This window comes from Notolepis coatsorum (assembly GCF_963971535.1).
Source record: "Notolepis coatsorum genome assembly, chromosome: 8".
Taxonomy (NCBI): domain Eukaryota; kingdom Metazoa; phylum Chordata; class Actinopteri; order Aulopiformes; family Paralepididae; genus Notolepis; species Notolepis coatsorum.
Window position 1 is genome coordinate 94,346,787 of NC_140172.1, and position 20,554 is coordinate 94,367,340.

At 42.4% G+C, this 20,554-nt stretch overlaps 1 protein-coding gene across 1 annotated transcript in view; it reads left to right on the forward strand.

Annotated features, from left to right (window-relative positions):
• Window positions 1-19,058, forward strand: part of wnt11 (wingless-type MMTV integration site family, member 11) — a 32,049-nt gene extending 12,991 nt beyond the window's left edge. Inside the window, exons 5-6 of the mRNA XM_084319809.1 lie at window positions 342-634; window positions 17,850-19,058. Of these exons, the coding sequence (XP_084175935.1) occupies window positions 342-634; window positions 17,850-18,024 (468 nt within the window). The 3' untranslated portion in view covers window positions 18,025-19,058. The remainder of the gene's footprint in view (window positions 1-341; window positions 635-17,849) is intronic.
• The last annotated feature ends 1,496 nt before the right edge of the window (window positions 19,059-20,554 follow it).

A 20,554-nucleotide genomic window follows, 5' to 3' on the forward strand; every position in this document is an offset into this window, starting at 1 on the left:
TGGTAGTGAAAGGGTTAACTTGTTTGCTAAGGTAGGGTCGTCCTCTCTGTCTGAGAGGCACAATAAGTATTTGTTTATATACAAAGCCCTTATTGGAAAATGAGCATCTTATATCACAACAATGTCAGAATGGATTCTCATCAAACACGTTGCCGTGACGATGGTAGCTCCTCAGGTTCTGAACTTCTGAACTTGGAACGTCTGCCGTTTGTTCTCGTCTCCAAATACACAGAATGAACTACAGTATATATCCTAATCAGCACTATCATAGAAACACAATGCGTTTCTGCTTTTTGAGTGTCTGACCTCCATGTCCTCCTCTTCTCCCCTCCTCTGTCCAGGCTCTGAGAGACGCGCTGGTGATGAAGTGTAAATGTCACGGTGTCTCGGGCTCCTGCTCCATAAGGACCTGCTGGAGAGGCCTGCAGGACCTGAGGGACGTTGCCATGGACCTGAAGACCAAGTACCTGTCTGCCACCAAAGTGGTGCACCGGCCCATGGGGACGCGCAAGCAGCTGGTGCCCAAGGACATCGACATCAGACCCGTGAGGGAGAACGAGCTGGTCTACCTGCAGAGTTCCCCCGATTTCTGCGCCAGGAACGACAAGCTGGGGTCCGTCGGCACACAGGACAGGTGAGAGAGTTCTATATCAGAGTGTTTTGCAACATTTGTTTGTGAGTATTTTCTAAACCTAAAAAAAAACCTTTGCCTTGAATTGTTGGAATCATTGGAAAGTTTGATACAGTGTGTGGTGTTGTACTCCTGACTCGTTTGGAGATACAGGCTCATTATCAGAACCTACGTGACAGACCCCCTCTCCCCGACAAATAGGAAATGACCAATCCGTTTGCCTGCATCGTCCAGGATGTTGACTTTAGTGAAGTGCCGGCCTGCCTGGTGGCACCATTTAGAGTTTGGAGGCTGGCTGATAACAGCCAATGGTCCCTCAGCATGGCCTGTCTGTGGCATGTCTAAGCACGTGTCACTGACAAGGCCATTGTGACTGGGGGCCCTTGTTCCGCTATCAGAACGCAGTGACTAATGCAGTTATTCTTAGGTCTGAGTGCACTCAGCTGATATAGAGCTTGAGAGGTGCCACACAAAGGGGAAATAGGTAATGGTTCCCCCAAAGATAAAGAAAGACTCGCTCTATTCAGCCTGTGTTTTATTTTGGACCAGGGACTTGTGTTGTTGGTTTGTGCTCCGTGAGAATCTTTCTGGGAGTAAGAAAATAATTTCTAGGTGCCAGTTACCCAGAGAGGTCTGGACAACCACCATAGGGAGGTGTAGTCTGACGTCACTTTAGTTTCCCGCGCGGTCCACCCGTATAGGGATTTATCATTGGGAAAATGTATTATTGGTTATTGTTATAATTCTGCCTCATGAACATTGGCAAGTTTTCCATTTTTGCACAAAATGAGTTCCCTTCTATCACTAACATTATTGTTTAAGCATTTTTGGTTGAAATACAATTATACGTAATTATTTTACGATTAATTGTGAATTGTTTCATGTTGAGCTATAGATTGTGGATGAATACACACAGAAAGGTACACCATGCCAATGGAAATACATTGCAATTTCAAGCTAAGTAGACTGGCCGGAAACCACAATGACGTAACCACTACACCTCCCTATTAACAAAAATATGCTACAAATGTGTGCTACTATCTCTCTATTATTTTTGAGTATTTGGAATTTCAAATTTCCATTATATCCATTATCCTCGATGGAATAATTTTTAGTAGCATGGCTGAATATCTGATATTTCAGGGTTTTAACTGCAGCATGCTTATGGTAAAACAGTGACTAGTGTGTGATCCTTGACGTTCTTCTGTAAATGTAAATGTCATAAAAAAATAAAAAATAAAATAAAATGTATTTGTAAGGCAACACACGTGAATGTCCCCATGGGCCGGACACGTCTTCTTTAAACAAGTCAAGAAGAAACATCACAATAAATCAAGAACAAAACAAAAACACAATGAAGTCCAAAATAAGTCCAAAATAAAATGTAAAATGAATAAATGAATGCAAGTCAAATCATCTTTTGACTTGTTTATCCTACCATATCCAACTATATGAAGAATAATGATGAATACAAAGAATAAAACTAGAATATAAAGTGTGTGAACAAGCCTTAATTTGTGTTGACAGATAAGATAAGAGGTTTCAGCTAAAGCTGTGATGTTGATGGTTATTACCCACCCAGCTTCACTTCAGTGGCAGCTAAAGCTGTGATGTTGATGGTTATTACCCACCCAGATTCACTTCAGTGGCAGCTAAAGCTGTGATGTTAATGGTTATTACCCACCCAGATTCACCTCAGTGGCAGGAGCTTATATGAAAGTGAATAAATTATTTTTGCTTATACAATGGCATGCAAATTTCTTGATTCTGATTGGCTGAAACAGTCAAGTTAGACATTGTTATTTCGTATAACACACTCCACGTGACCTCAGATCCCTCCCACAACCGACTTACTTTTATTTAATTTTTTTATGAGACTGAATTAATCCGCCATAGATAGACAAATGGAAGTATGAATATATTTTGAACGAATCCTCCAAAAAAGATACAGTCAACTGGAATATGTTAGTTCGTTACGTTGGATTATGTAATTGGTTTGTCATGACCCATTGTGAAACAAAGGAAAAATCGCAGACAAAAAAAATAAAAAAATGGCCGTCACAAGCGATTTCACTGGATGTCCCGGACACAATGGAAGTATGGATATATTTGTAACGAATAATTTAAAAAAAAGATACAGTCTGGGAAGAGATAGGAGAGATAATAAATGAAATAATATGATACGAAATACCACAGGAAGGCCAAGTGTTGTATCTGGGGAACCTATCACAGGAAGGAATTCAAGGGGAAGACAAATACTTGATTAAGATACTAATAGTGGCAGCCAAGAAAGCTTTAACTAAACTGTGGTACAGGGTAGAAGCGCCGACGAAGGAACAATGGATAGAGATAGTAGAGGGGATACAGGAAATGATGAGAATCACGCATTTGCTGAGGCTGCAAGAGGAGAAGTTTGAATCGAAATGGGAAAAGTGGAAAGAATATAGGAGGGGAAGGAACGACATCACAGAGGATTGAAAAGGATACAAGGAAATGATTGAAAATGTAAATAAAGGATGCAAATATAGAATGGACCGAAGGACCCATGCCACACTTTTTCTTTTCTCATTTTTGTCTATCTGTTTTATTTCTATTTCTTGTTGATAAGACTTTATAGTTTTGTATGCTGAAATGTATTGTCTATGTATGTTGTTGAAAAAAATGAAAATAAAAACGTAAGTAAAAAAAAAAAAAAAAAAAAAAAAAAATATACAGTCAACTGGAATACTGTATGTTAGTTGTTTACACATATGTTGGATTATGTAATTGGTTTGTCATGACCCATTGTCAAAACAATAATAAATCGCAGGATTTATATGAAGTTTGTTGTTAGATGGCATGCTTTGTAGCACCTCCCTCTGCTTCAAAAGGATACTGTCACACGAAGCGATTTCACTGGATGTCCCGGACACAATGGAAGTATGGATATATTTGTAACGAATAATTAAAAAAAGATACAGTCAACTGGAATATGTTAGTTGTTTACACATATGTTGGATTATGTAATTGGTTTGTCATGACCCATTGTCAAAACAATAATAAATTGCGGGATTTATATGAAGTTTGTTGTTAGATGGCATGCTTTGTAGCACCTCCCTCTGCTTCTAGACACGGAGGCAACTTATTTTTAATTTTTTTGACCTACTTTTTCTGTGGATGGTTTTGTGAATAAATCTCCATTATGCTTCAATTACTGTGTGTTTATTGTATAGCAATAAGGTTGGGTGAATTCGGCCATTGTATAAAAGCATTACATCACTTGAAGTCGTGTGTTATACTCATTAGATCACACCTAGGGGGGTCTAACGACCCTCCGCTGCGCGTCGGGCCTAACAACCACCCCTAGGCGTGATCTAATGAGTATAACACACTTCTGCGCGTGATGTAATGCTTAAATACCTCCTTTTAAACAGCAAGACATCCATCATTTAGGATAGTCTAACGCTGTATAACAAGTTCAGTGGCTCTAGCTGTATAACTGCAACTGTAGCTAAATTAACACTCTTTAAAAAAAAAATTAAACATAAAACAAGGCAACACAATACAGCAATAATGATAATAACAAGACCACACAGTGCCACAACAATAATAATAGCAAGAACAATAACGACATTAGCAATAATACAAATAAAAAATACAGAACATAAAAATCAACTTGTACTATTACAGACATCACAAAAGACATTTCCTCCCCCACTCCCACCCCAGGACCCCCGAACCCCCCAGGACCAACACCTCAACCCGCTCCGCTGCTAGATAGTGGCCTTTACTTTATCAGCCGCTGTGACCCACAGCTTAATGCTGGCCTGTTTTATTAACAGGAGTTGTGACAAAACAAAATAAATACTTTACGACAGAAGACCGAATTAAGAACATTCATTATTTTGCATATTGTTAAAAAGTTAACCCTTTGAGGTTTATGATCACAGTGGATTTGGAGAAGTGAACATTTTATTTGATAATGTAACAATGGCATTAAAAGCTATGAGTTGTAGAGTTACTAGAGGATAAATCAGGGGAGTGTCCAGAGGGGAATGTGCTCAAACCTTTCAAAGTGCTCAAAGTGCTTCACAACAGAAAAAAGACAGGCATAAAATGAGGACATAAAGTGCAGACATATAAAATCACAGTTTTTCACATTAGGATCTAACATCCCAACAGGCCACCTTGTTTATGGTTTGATTCAGTTTAAAAAATAGACAATAATAAAAAGAGCAAGATAGAATAGACAGAGTAAAATAGTGTAGTAGAATAGAATAGACATGAAATGAGCACATAAAGTGCAGACATATACATAGAAATACTTTTTTTACACTGCAATAAAATAGTTCTGGATTACGGTTTAATTAAAGTCGTCTTTACCTTCTCTGTTTGGTATCCACAGTTTAAAACCTGACTGCTGCTGACAGATGATTTATCTTTTTCCAAACAGTATTACTGTAAAAAAAAAGAATTGCAAAATTTCAGAGAATTGCATTATTTTGCAAGTTTCCAATTGTTTCCCGTTCTTGTTGCAATTTGTTCCTCTGTCAATTGTTTCCTATACAGTGGTCAGGGGGACAGAAGACTGTATTAGTATTGCAGTTGTCACTGCTGTCTGTTCTCTCTCAAATATTGCACAAAAAAAATAGTCATATTGTAAAATACTAAATCTAGGTCTCTCAATCAGCTGATTCGGACGTATATATGTCCTTGTGCCTTCTTGTGACTGGAAAGAGAATACAATTTGAGGTGTCAAAAGCATTTCTCCCCCGGCTGGGATGAGCCAGCACAGGGGAGCATGTGGTGAATGTCGGGACTTCTAAAATGGCTCCATCTGTACTTCGCTAAGGTTTTTAAGGCCCCGCAGAGTGTTCCTCTCCCACTCAACCAGGATTTATCAAAGCAGCTGCCTTTCAACAGAAGGGGTCTCCTCCTCTGTGGCAGCCTAAAGCACAGCGAGATATAGGGCTCGTGTAACAAAGAACAGGAAGTTGGCTATGAATGAAATGAAATGATAATATAAAGAAACACATTCATAGTGTTTGTCTCGTGTAGCTTCAGATAAGTCAACCTATGGAGAGGGGGGAAAAAGCTTTTCCATTCACTTCAGTGGGAAACCTCTAACCGTTGACTAGGCTTGGGCTTTTGAAACTGGGCTTTTGAGGTGATGAAATCACTGCGCCCAGGCAGCAGTGGTTCGGCAAAAAAAAATCTGAGTATATATCTGCTTAGAAAACGAAAATGTCAACAAAGAATTGTTCTCCACGTGGTAAATACACAGGTCACAACATGTTTACAGTAACGTTTTGGAGTTGTATTTGGAGTGTATTTCGTGACTGAACTAGGCTACACTGGCACACCTACTTCCAGTGAATGACGCTAAGCTAGGCTAACGGTGCGGCTGTTCCCTAAGCCTAATGCATGCACAGAGAAGAAAAGGGTATATATCTGCTTGTCTAACTCCAGGGTAGATGGCAAATAAGCTAATTTCCCAAAAAGTAGGCGTGTTCCTTTAAATGTCAAACATGCTACAGTATGTCTGGTGTCTCTCAGTTCCTGGCCACTCCGCCGATAACCTGAAGACATGCTTCATGTCAAGTGCACTCACTGTGTCCCCATGCATCCCGTGTCCCTGAGGTGATAACACATGAGTCACACGCAGTCTGCGGCATATTTAGTGCTTTACGCCAAGTCACAAGGCTCCCAAATGGTGGCCGTCACCAAGGGGACGTGTTATGTGGACGTGCCTGTCGTTAGGGTGTTTCCATGAAGGTCTGGACTCAGGATCTGGAGGGTGTACAAACCACCCAATCCCACGTGACGCGGTCACATCATATTCTGCTCCTCTAACCTGCTCCTCTAAGCGGCTGGTGCACTCTGGGAGTCTGTTCTCAGACCCCTTGTTCGAGGGTGGCCACTTCAGGATGCTGTTATCTGGCTTTACCCTTAAAGTGACTTCTAATCTTACTACTCGTCGGCATGGATAGCTCTCACCCATCGACAGTATCCGAAGAGAAGGAGCGAACAGCAGCAGTTAGCAGCTGGCTAAGAATGTTTGTCCTCTTAGCAGTGTCCTCTTGTGCTCTGCTCTTTGTAGTCGCACCGTGGGTGGGTTTAATCTTACCAGAGATCTTGGGACGAGGGCAAATAGAATCTTAGTGACTAACCCAAAGCTAATGGGTGATGTGTGATCAGTGTCATGGGCCTAAAGTCTAAAGAGGGCCAGAATCACAGAGCAAGTGTGATGGTTCTGAATCATTGTGCTTCCTGTCCTATTACTTTGTTCCATTTACAGCACAAGGGAGTGATGGAAGGCAGATTATTTTCTCCTGCCATGTTTACAGTTTACAGTGTATGCAGCCGGTTTTGGCCCCTCCTCTCAGATGTGACCCTTGGATATCCCTCTAGTCTAACCCTAACCCAGACATCCCTCTTTGGCCCCTTCAGCTACTGACAGCTGTTCAATGACTTGTCACTCGTTTTTAGCCGGTTTTTCAGCTAGTTACTAGCTAGTTGTTAATTGGTTATTGGCATGGAGTCAGTGCTGATAATGATTGATAAAGATGGTGGAATTGCAGCTGGTGGTGTCAGTATGACCAGGGGTGCGTTGGTCATGGGACGGGGTTGCACGCCGAGCAACCGGCTCTGTGAGCAGAAGCACGCGCACGCACGGATGTGCACGCACGTGCACACAGGAATGCGCTGCACTCGACTGATGCGCCAACTCGCCAAGTACCCACCTGGCTACTTTGCATAACAATAGCTCAGATCGTCAGGTGTGTTCAAATACGTCCTCAGATACATTCACACAAAACTTGTGAATGAAATGTGTTACATTCCATTCCTAGAGGCAATTAGGCATTGTCTTTAGTCTGTGCGCATGCGAGCGAACATTTATGCACATGCGCGGGAGCGCGCGCACGTGCCCAGGAGCGTGCATGCACGTGGCTTCATTAAAACACAGTGCAACCAGCTATGAAATCACCAACGCACCCCTGAGTATGACCAGGCATAGTCAGCAGCCTTTTCGGTTCCCTTTGCTTCACAATGAGAGCTAACATTAGCTAGCAAGCTTCTTAGAGCTAATGTTAACTAAGTTAGTAGCCAACACTAGCTTTATCAGTATGACCGGGCCACAGACTGTATACACCGGGCACAGGCATGCGTCTTCACTCGATTCACTTTGCTGTTGCATTCACTCCAGTTCCATTGTCTTTGTTCCAGTTCCATTGTCAAGTCATAGAGCTAATGTTAGCTAGCTAGCTAACTTGCTTCATAGCTATGTTAGATTGATTGATTGATTGATTGATTGATTGAAAAGTTTATTAACAGATTGCAGAATGGGTACAGTACAGTACAGCTCAATACAATTGTTAAGGGGATGCAGACCAGAAAAAGACTTTCGTCTTGTTTACATCAGGGTCCCCCATTTTCAATTCATCATAACATATATGACACACACGACATACAGATAGACAGTACTGCTACATCTATACATTTATGACATACCAGATTTGCAAATACAGTACTGTTTGTGATACAAAAAGTGTCCAGAAAAAAAAAGAGTGTATATACATTTGACGTAGAAACTGTACATTGTGGGAGGTTGGGTAGGTGTGGTGGGGGGGGGGGGGGGGGGGGGGCTGTACATTCAAGGGGGGGGGGGGGTTGAGTAGGGGATGGGTGGGGGACACTGTACACTGTACATTGGAATACTGACAAAGCCATACTTGGTCATTTACTGTACAACTGGGTTAGGACATTTGTAGGGGCCAGTTTCGAATTGCAGTCTCCCGTAGGTGTTCTTTGAGAGTGTTTTTGAAAGTGGGTAGTGATTCACATTCCTTTACAGCTTTGGGTAGGGCGTTCCACATTGATAATTGCGAAACGTGTTTAGTCCCTTGTTTGAGCCGAATCTGGGTTTCACATGATTTGTGGAGCTCTCTCTGGTGTTGTGATCGTGGTATTCACTGACCTTTGGGAAGTATTTTGACATGTACATGGGTACCTTGGTCGTGTAGTGTATCTTGTAGACCAGGCCCATTGCAAGTTGCTGTACTCTGTCATCTACTCTAAGCCATCCTAGGTTGTCAAAGTGGGCAGGGGTGAGGTGGGTTCTAGGAGTCAGGTCAAGCAGGAGTCTGACTAGTTTGTTTTGAGATGTTTGTCATTTGGTTTTTAGTGCCTTTGAGGTGCTTTGGTACCATGATGTGCAAGCATAGTCGTAGTACCCTTGAATGAGTGCTCCTGCCAGAGTCTTCAGGGTATTCTTGTGTACCAGAGAGGAGATCCGGTACAAGAATCAAGTTCGTTGGTTGACTTTTTTTTTATTACATTGGATGCCATTTTGTCACAGGAAAGATTAGCCTCTAGGATGGAACCCAGGTAGGTAATTTCATCTTTCCTTGTGACAATATTGTCACCCACTGTAACTGAGAAGCCGTCGGTCTTGCTGAGTTTGTTATTTGAACCGAAGCGAATGGACTCTGTTTTGCCCATGTGTAATGATAGTTTGTTATCGGCAAGCCATATGCAGATTTTGCCTAGTTACGAGCTGAGGGTTTTTCAACCTGTAACTTGTTCTTGTCAGAGACCAGCAGGGCTGAGTCATCCGCAAACAGGAACAACTTGCAGTCACAAGCTGACGACATGTCATTTGCATAAATTAGGAACAGTAGCGGTCCTAGTATGCTTCCTTGTGGAACACCACAGCTCACTGGGAGGGGGGGGGGATAGGGTACCGTTTACCTCCACCATCTGTTCTCTCCCCTCCAGGTAGGATTGTATCCAGCTCACTGATAGACTATCAAAACCAATTGCTTTTAGCTTGTCAATCAGAATGGTGTGATTGACAGTGTCGAAGGCCTTTTGTAGGTCCAGCATGACCATGCCGCAGTATTTGCCCGTGTCCACCTCTTGTTTGATGTGGTCGTTCAAATAGAGAAGGCATGTGTCAGTGGAGTGGGATGTTCTGAAGCCAGATTGGAATTCGTAGATTCGATTTTTTTTCGCAAGGTACTTTTCGACCTGTTCGTATACTATTTTTTCCATGACTTTCGAGATGGATGTAAGGATAGAAACAGGGTGGTAGCACTAGCAGACAAGCTGATGAGGGGAATTACATTGTTCAGTAGCGTATTACCTCAATTGTTATTGTCGGTATAACGTTTTCATAGATTTTGGCAGCTGATTTGTGAATAGATGTACTTATGTACAACTTATTTCAATCTCAGAAATGTTTCAATCTCGATCTCTCGCATTGGACGAAATTACATAGATCCCTTGTGGGCCCCTACTCGATGTATTAGGGCTGACCTCGACTAGCCGAATAGTCGACTAATCGATCGAAAGGGGCCGTAGTCGACTGCCAACCTCTTAGTCTAATGCAAAAAAATATCTATATACCAGCGAGGCTAACTGCCTAAGAAAACGGGCACAGAGGCACTGAAAGAGGATTTCACCCGTGTAATGAACACACTAGACAAATATCAAGATGTATCCATCAGTGGACTAATTGCATGCTTTCGCTGACGACATGAAACCTTCAGTCGACTCCTTCAGACATTAACACAATGGCGCCCGACCACGGAGATCTCCGTGTTTCGATTCCACCCGTTGTGGACAGAAGCACGGATATATCCGTGGCAAGTTGTTTTTGCTTTTATTCCATTTTAATAACCTATTCAAGGTTGCCGCGATGCACTCTAGATGTACCCTACTCTTTGAATTCGAGACAGTGCAATACCGGCCAGATCCTCTTAATCGCGATAATGCAGTGTGCCCTGTGGCTGAACGGAGCATTATTTTTTTTGACTTTCAATGGAGTTTTCAGTTAGCTCGATTCTGGATGTGCAGCATGTAGCTTGGATTACGTTTTGGATTGCGGATTTCACTATGCAATAAGGGGATTTATCATCAGCTAATGGACATATCGATCTACCAGATGGCGATCGATAACGGGGAAATGCTCGGGGGGATCCAACCGGCTCATGGTAAGATCTTTTTCACGTAAATTACAGCCCGATCGAGCCTTGTTATGATACGATACGATCGGCCTATGTGGCTACTTAGACGAACACAGTTATTGGTAATCAATAATAAGAAACGACGTCCCCCGCCCCCCCCCCCCCTTTCATGCATACATGCTTAAGGATTGTGCCGATCATATGCAGTTTGAGTTTTAACTGTAGCATCTGTATAACGGAAATGCCATTGGATATAACGTTAGTATCTATTAGCCCTTTATCTCGCCTTCCAGGAAATATACTAGACCAAATGCCGTATAACGCTTATATTCACGGCGCTATAAAATGAGAACGTATTGATGAAAAAATTATTTCTTTAATCCATTTTGAAGGGACGGTTTATGGTCCCAATTGACAATGAGAATGGACAGATAGCAATACTATAAAGTATAGATTTAGCTCTACAAACAGCCCCACGTCTGTTTACATTTGCCGGTCCTCTAGAGATTTATTAGACGCATCCCAATGGCCCCGAATGTGTTAAGCACCCCCACAGCCCAAATGGAATGATCCCAAAAATATCTATATATATATTTATAGACTCTTCTTCACATTTGTCCCTTTTCTGTAATATGTTCGCATTTATGATGTTATAGATAACTAGCTGCTCTAGAGTTATTTAAAAAAAAACTTTTATCCAGGTGTAAAGTACATGAATAATTGTACTTTGTTACAATACTTAAGTACTGTTTTAGGGGATTTGTACTTTACTCCAGTATTATTAGGTTGTTTCAAGGGTACTACGACTATGCTTGCACCTCATGGTACCAAAGCACATCAAAGGCGCTAAAAACTAAATTACAAACATCTCAAAACAAACTGGTCAGACTACTGCTTGACCTTACTCCTAGAACCCACCTCACCCCTGCCCACTTTGACAACCTAGGATAGCTTAGAGTAGACGACAGAGTACAGCAACTTGCAATGGGCCTGGTCTACAAGATACACTACACGACTAAAGTACCCATGTACATGTCAAAATACTTCCCAAAGGTCAGTGAATACCACGATCACAACACCAGAGGGAGCTCCACAAATCATGTTAAACCCAGATTCGGCTCAAACAAGGGACTAAACACGTTTCGTAATTATGCCACATCAATGTGGAACGCCCTACCAACAGCTGTAAAGGAATGTGAATCACTACCCACTTTCAAAACCGCTCTCAAAGAGCACCTACGAGAGACTGCAATTCGAAACTGGCGCCTGTAAATGTCCTAACACAACCCCCTCCAATGTACAATAAATGTCCTATTAAACCCAATAATACACGAGACCAAGTAAGGTTTAGTCGATAATCCAATGTACAGTTACCCCCCCCCCACCCCGCCTACCCAACCCTTCCTTTTTAAGCACTGATAGTTTCTACACTGCCCACATTGCACCACGTCCAATGGCTGCATCTAAGCTCCAGAATCATAGAGGTTCGATTCTTGACGGCTGATGCACACATTGAGCCCCCACTCATACAGTGCAGTGAAATATAGAGAGGTTAGGTTGAGTTTGGCTGTTTTCTGGCATTGACTCGCATGAAAAATCAAATAATTAATTTGAATCCATATAGGTGATGATGTTCGATTGAAAAGGGACAGAATTTTTTTTTAAAGTGACAAAAACATCTAAATAAATCCTATAAATGTAACCTACTGTCTGGCTGTACTGTAGTTTGTTTTAGCTCAGTGAGCTACAGACATAGCTTGTGTTTTTTTCCCAGAGTGACGGTTCATTGCTCCTATGAAATGTGTGAAATGTGAAATGTGGAGCAGGTAGAACGGCAGATTGCTGTGAAACTGATGGCGACGCAATGCAGTGTAGTAGAGCTAGCATGTGAGGGTCACGATACACATAGACCAACGCTGAGGCTTTTATGGTGGCATTTATGTTTCGTAACCTGCTATTATAGAAGTAGCCACGTTCTAGATTATTTTGGGCTCCTTCTTCTAGGTTGTCTCAGGTTCATGCAATACGCAAGTATATTCCCCCCACCCACCTACACACACACACACACACACACACACACACACACACACACACACACACACACACACACACACACACACACACACACACACACACACACACACACACACACACACACACACACACACACACACACACACACACACACACACACACACACACACACACACACAACCTGTCCTCAGTCAGCATACCATTATGTACCAAGAATTTTTTTCATCTAATGTCGATATAATTATATTTCCCAGCAATTACTGGAAACTAGGCCTGTCCCAGACTAAGGATTTGTATAGTCGACTTGTATTGGCCGATAGTCGATTGTGGGGGGTGCTTAATGTCTGAAGAAGTCGACTGAAGGCTTCTTGTCCTCTGCGAAAGCATGCAATTGGTCCACTGATGGATACATCTTGATATGTCTAGTGTGTGAAATCCTCTTTCAGTGCCTCTGTGCCCGTTTTCTTAGGCAGTTAGCCTCGCTGGTATGTTGCGCCATTAGCGTTAGCCACGCTTCTAGGCCTCTTTGCTTTTGGAAAGAATGATTACAAAATATATATATATATTTTTTTGTGTGTGCATTCGACTAAGAGGTTGGCAGTCGACTACGGCTCATTTCGATCGGTTAGTCGACTATTCAACTAAACGAGGTCAGCCCTACTGGAAACATTACTGAAACCTTTGCTATTTGTGCTATGGCTATCACCACTCACCAGGGCACATTTGTAATGCACTCATGATTTCTGAACACATTATATTGTAACTAACCACACGTAATACTATCTAATGCAATGCTTTGAAAAGGTGCATGTGACTTTTGTCTGTTGTATCGCATGGTAGGCTGTGATTAACACATTGGTTGCAAGCAGGGGGTGCGCTATTTATCGCTTGAGTGCCAGCGCTTTAGTCAATGAGAGGACGGGGATATTTGCGAACGCATAAACTATATCTTAAATTATGGCTGTGTCTAATACAACCGTCACTTATCAATGACTTGCTTGCAGTCAACATGTACGAAACGGATTGTTTTTTCATCAGTACATTTCTGTTTTATACCGTTTTGAATACGAGTATAGTTTTGAAGATTTCTAGTGTTTCCAGAAAAATCCGCGAAAATAGCCCTTTACTGGAATACACAAAACACGATGTCATTTTTCGGCCTATTTATGAATCGTTTTCAAATAAACGCTAGATTATCGATAGTATATGTGTACTTATGCACGCTAGAGAAGCGGGCTGAAAAATCGATTATCTATGCCCTGCCTGGCGCTAAAGTTATGCACACACACATACACACATATGAGACACATTGTGAAATCTGTGAAAAAACATCTGATTACCCCAAGACTGGTAAAATAAAGTCCTTACCTCACATCAGATGTTCTGCAAAAAGATTAATCCAATTCCTGATCGCCATTCCAAATATTGATCGTGTTTATTGATCGAACGTTAGACCTCGAAACAGATAATCCACGCTGCTTTCGGTTGCCTCAATGAATGCAATAGTCTCAGGTTAGTCTCAATAGTCTCATGGCTCAGAAGTAAAATGTGGAGCCCGGAGTTTTTCTTTCTCATGCATTTCCATTGACTCCATTCCAATGGGTGCAATACCATCCGGGAGACGATAGGGGGCGGTATTTGCCTTTTCCGAGCTCAAAGCCAGTCCCAATGATAACGTGAGGCTGGATGGATGAAAAATTTATGGATATCGCTAATAAAAGAAATAACGATTAAATGACGAGATTTCTCATCATTGGCACTCAACGCATGGCGGCCAACAACAAGATTTCTCGTTGTTGGCACCCAATGTGTTAATTGCGATTAAATGCAAATAGTCTGTAGTGGCTGTTGTAATGAAAAAATGCATGACAAAATTATTTAGGGAATTAATCAAGATAATCACAGGGGTCTTCAATAATGTTAGATGACAATCTTCTTTTTGGGATGCATCTGTTCACTGATGTAACATTAGCTTCATTGACAGAGTTGTCCCTGCTGCTGTGAGCGTGAGTAGAAAAGATATGTCCGGTCTGTAGTCTTTTAAAGCTTGTCGTTTTGGTGGAAAGATCTCTAATCGCTGCAACGCACATAAAACATTTGTTTCATCCAAAGGTCTGTTCAGAAACTTGCCATAATGACATTTGCTGTTCAACAAAACCAGGGGACATCTGGTTGTTCACCATCGTCTGCATTTGCATGACAGAGGGATCGGAAAAGCAAACACACCAGGGCCCTGTTTCTTGTACCTGGATAACTGAGTTAGCCGGATAACTTTAACTGGATAACTGGGTTAGCCGGACTTTCCGGTTTCATGTACGTGGATTTTCCAAATCACCATGACAACATATCCAAAAGTTTGAGCCTGGTCGAAAGCAGAGTTCAAGTTCAAGTTAGCCTGAACCATCGCCACGCCCCCGCAAAGAAGTGACAGCCCGTTTCCTGAAACTATTCCCACAGTCTACGATCTGCATTATACCATTCTGAATTACGTTTTTGTGCTCCATTCTTCCAGAGGGGGCTTTTGAAATGTAAAATAGACCCAAAATGCTGATACTAAATTCACTTTGTCCTAAATAATGCACGTTATATATACCGTGGCGACGGTGGCGCTCGCTCGTGCGATGTACACATTATGTGGTTATTTTAATTGTAACTGGGATTAAGATGTCTGATGAGATGCGCTGTTTGACGGATTTGAGAAATTGAATGAGCCGTTGACGTCACATTAATGAATGAGGATAAAGAGATAAACTTCATTCAAAACAAAGGATATTCTAAACACGGGTCTCTCGTTCATTAATGTATAAACAATGAATTTATCCCATCTGGCCCAGTGGCCCAGCGGTAGTGCTCAAGCCTGCCAACCCAGCGACCGCGGTTCAAATCCCGGTGTTTCCAATATGATTTTTTTGAATATAATATTAATGATTATACGCCAAAGTAGCCTGGTTTTAAGTTAAAATATTATAAATCTACATGCATTGAGGATGTCATTCATTATATAGCTCTCAACGTGCACCAAATTGAATTATTCCTATATTGCAAGAAGAAGGAGACGACTAGGGTCTCGAACCCCGGTCGTCCGTGTGAAAGTCAAAAGAACAACCCGTTAGACCACATTGGAGATAAGTTAAAGATTGACTATACATCAATCAATGGGTAAGAGAGCCGTATCGTAATTCTGTATAACAGTTAACTAATTATTTTCGCTAGCAAGATCTCATTTGATTATTCAATCCAGCAGGCAAGTTTAAAGAAATATAATCTGATTGATTGAGGTAATGAGGGACTTAGAATTAGCCTATAGATAACGCATTTAACTTGTCGGCGAGGCGATTGAGCCGTACTGCAATATGTTAATAACGTTTTAAATCAATTAATCAATCAATGCCGCTAGAGAATCAGGATTTCTGCGATCGACACCTGCTGTCTTCTCAGCTGAGGCGGGCGCGCGCACTGATCCTGAGAATCAAGTCTGGCTTGAGTTAACGAGACTGAATTCACCTTCTTGGAACAGGAAAATCCCGGCTTCAAACATCGGGTTAACTGAAGCTGGATAATGACATCTTGATCGACTTAGTTGAACCACGTACAAGAAACAGGGCCCAGTTACGGGAGGCAGTTGGAGTCGAGAGCTTTTGTGTTATTGTTTTTTAACACATTAAGGTTTTCAAATGAATCAATCTTTTAGGTAGAAAAGCAGCAAATGCCTGTCCCTCGTCTCTTTGTTGGCTTCCCTGCTCAACATTACTCTTTCTTTTCATTGCAAAGATGGAAGTGGAGGAATAACATGAGATTTCATTGAGCAAAGACAAAGCTGACCTATACTGTTGCTAAGTTGAACTAACAATAGCCTTGTTTATTCATAATTGCAGCCCAGTTTCTTGGCTAACATAATGCATTTGGTATACCATACACTGTCTGAACGTCCAATGTCTTTCATGGGAGTCTTTAGTTTCACAAGGCTGTGATTATCCTATAGGTCACAATAGATACTTTTATACAAGGTCAAGTTTCAAGAAATATCCACAAATTGAAAGGGCTCCTATGACTCAAAATGGGTAGAAGTTAGGTTTAAATGGGTAGGGGTTAAATGGGTAGGGGTTAGGTTGAGTAAAATGGGTAGGGGTTAAATGGGTAGGGGTTAGGTTTAGTTAAAATGCAAGCAATGTCGGCGAATCTGTATACGGGGACAAGCAGAGTTTAAAAGGTTAAACACCGGGTGGAACTTGCCCCATCTGCCCCCCCCCCCCCCATTCTGTGTCTACATACCCAGCCATCAATACGCCTCACTTGACTTTACTTGAGATTTTAAGATGTCTTGAGATATCTTAACACCTATTGATGGCCTGGTATGTGCATGCTGTGTTTGTTGGAGCTGCTTCTTTCTGGGTTTCATTATACAACTTTAACTCGTCTAGTAGCACTGCCTTCTCTATAGCATCTATTCCTCTGATTACTCCCTGTAATGACCTCTTATTACCCCGTTGTAATGAGTCTGTCCTACATTCCTAATGACTCCCCTGGTCCTCCTTCCACTCCAGCAGCCATCCCTCCTCCTCCCACTGTCTCTCTCTCGCCACACTGGTCATTAACGCTCTCCCATTATAAAACAATGCAATTATGTAGAAAGGGCAGGCTAAATGGAGGGAGGTCCCCTTCGTGTATTCAGTGTGATTTATGGGGGCTATTTTCTGCTCACTCTGGATGCCCCGGGCTTCCGAAATGAAAGGCTCTCGAGCGTCCACTGACAGTGCACAGGCCCAAAAGAGACACCTTAAGTCAAGGAACACACAGCACCGCGTTGGTTAAGCACGTTTAACCCTTTCACTGCCACACTACCAAAGGGTTAACCCTTTCACCACCACACTACAGACTGTTGACCCTTTCACTACCACACTACAGAAGGTTACCCCTTTCACAACCACACTACAGAAGGTTAACCCTTTCACTACCACACTACAGACAGTTAAAAGGGTTGTGGTAGTAAAAGGGTTAAAGGGTTAACCTTCTGCAGTGTGGTAGTGAAAGGGTTAAGGGGGGCCATTGTGGCCCTCTCGGTCTGAGAGAATGTGCACTTTGCTGGACAACATGATTCAGAGAGAGCAAGTTGTTGAAAACATAATTGGATGTGTGCTAAATGGGAATGTGTAACTTATACGTTTCTCTCTCTCTCTCGCTCGCTCTCTCTCTCTCTCTCTCTCTCTCTCTCTCTCTCTCTCTCTCCCTCTTCTCAGGCAGTGCAACAAGACGTCACTCGGCAGTGACAGCTGTGACCTGATGTGCTGCGGTCGTGGCTACAACCCCTACACGGAGAAGCTGGTGGAGCGCTGCCACTGCAAGTACCACTGGTGCTGCTACGTGACCTGTAAGAAGTGTGAGAGGATCGTGGAGAGATATGTCTGCAAATGATCCCCCCCTACCTACCACGCCAGCAGTCTTCTACCTTCAGCCAGCCAGCCAGCCAGCCCCAGTGTCTACCGGGCTACAGATAACCAAAGCACTACGATGCCCAAGAAAGGCTTACTTTTGTCTTAAGCTTTAGCATGTATATTTCGACAAGAAACAAAGTTTATTCGTTTTGAATGAATCTCCAAAGGCGTGCCGATTGTGGACTTCTCAGTTGTCTTTTCTCTTTTTCATTTCACGTGAATGTGAACTCGGGGTGTTTTGTGACAATGCCTGTTGGTTTACAATGAAGACCACCGTCCTCCTGGTTTTTATTTTTTATTTTTCCTTCTCTTTTTAAAATGAGCATACATTTTGCTCCTACTTGGATATTGAAAGTCCTATTTTTATTATATCTTTTATTAAAAGAAATAATATTGGATTTTGTTTCTCGGAGGAAAGAGTGTCCCCTCAGGGGTCTTTGTATCTCCAGCCGCGCCCCCCCCCCCCCCCCAAGACAAAGACTGGTGTTTACCTTCAGAACCTGCTCCACGGAATGCAAAGGGTTCTGAAGGATCCTCAAATGGTACTGATCTAAATGAGAGAGATGGGAGAGAGAGAGGAAAAAAGGAACACACAAAGGGAACTTCAAGTACTTTTCAATTGTGGAAAATCTTTCGGGATTGGCGTGTTCGTGGTTCATGGGGTTTTTGACTCTCGACATTTGAGCACAGGAGCTTAACTGGGGGCATGCCCGCACCTCTGTGGATCTTCAGGAGACATGCCCGCACCTCTGTGGATCTTCAGGAGACATGCCTGCACCTCTGTGGATCTTCAGGAGAAGACAAAGAACTTTTTTAATTTGTGAAACAGTGCATCATACCCCAGAAATGTCTGACATGCAGACAGTCCAAAACCTTCTACTTGCAGAACATATAAACTGAACTCATGGGTCTCCTACAATGCCATTTTATAAACCACTGTTGTGTGGATGTACATACTGTCTTTTGTATACTGAAATAAAGAAAGAAATATTTATAAACTAATTAAATAATCTTTACCAAGCTCTTTACATGGAAATGGCAAGTTCTTTCCTTTCCTGATCCCGCACCTCACATCATGACAAATAGGAACATTTGCAGAAACTTGGCAGGGAGAGATCCACAGCCTCCAGGCTTAATCGCTTTTGGAATAGACTGAGCTTATTTTTTTCCTAAGCAGTGGCATAATTTATTACACCTCTCAGGGTTGAAAAATAACAATTTAGCACAACTTTATAGCGCACAGTGACTGTAAATCAAACCGGCACACTTGTAACGAGTTGCAGAGTTTAACCTGAGAACCCACTGGGATCAGCCTCTGAATTACTGAAACCTTGGTAACCCACTGAATGTTTGTTTGGACATTCCACGTCCCAACTAAGGCCATTGTGAAGAGCATTTCATCACTTTAACACTCCCCAACACTCATCTGAATGAAGGGCAGAATTCAAACGGTCAAACATCCAATTAAAAATGCAGAAATCTAATTTAGTTTGATACATAGAGCCAGATTGTTGGACTTGGCACTGCAGAGCAGAAGTAATACCCTCCGACCAGCCTTGTGTTGGCCAAAGTGGTTCTCATGATTTTACACAGACAGAAATAGTTGAGGATGTTAAGGGCCCATGCTGTGAGCTCACATGACACATTGTGGCACCCGCTAGCTGGCTGCTTCGCACATGTATAACCTTTGACCCTAGCCTGTGGGTGGACACATACACTGCCAAAACAGTGACATACAATAAAGAAGGTATATTTACTATAATTCTATCACTGGGGAGCCTTTTATGATCACAGGTTCATTTTGCAGCTGCCAATTTTTTGTAAACTCACAGGTCAAGTTGAGCTGATTAGCCATGTTCTACTTCCAGTAATGGGGGGAGAAATGTGACTCCAGGTTTGAGATCCTTCATTACCTTAGTAATCCAGATACATAAACCTTTCCAACAAAGAACCAATGGCAGCAGAACAGTAGTACAATCACAGAGTTTACTGACTGAACATGACGTGTTTGAGATGCTATCAAAGGACCTTCTGTAGGCGTTTCTATCAGCTGTCCATAAGGATGGGCACAGTTTATCGCGCTGTGTGGGTTTAGAGGTCTGTGTGAGTGAAGAACAGGGCATAGCTTTGTGTGCAGGTGAGTGGGGTGAGGGGTCCCGTCAAGTCATTGGAATTCCTCAGATTGGCAGCTGCAGAGGTTAGTGTGTGTGTGTGCGTGCACTGCAGAGGTTAGTGTGTGTGTGCGTGCACCGCACACATGTCTGCTGTCTGTCGCCGGGTTCACTGCAACACAAAGTGGAGCCGGAGTTGTTGAGTGAAGACTCACAAGCTGTCCTCTAGAATAGATTATAGCCTTTATGGCCAATTGCTGAACAAGAGTTAGAAACCCTGCCGCCACCCCCCACACCTAACGCTGGTGTCAGATTCACCAGAACCCACACCTAACGCTGGTGTCAGATCCACCAGAACCTACACCTAACGCTGGTGTCAGATCCACCAGAACCTTCACC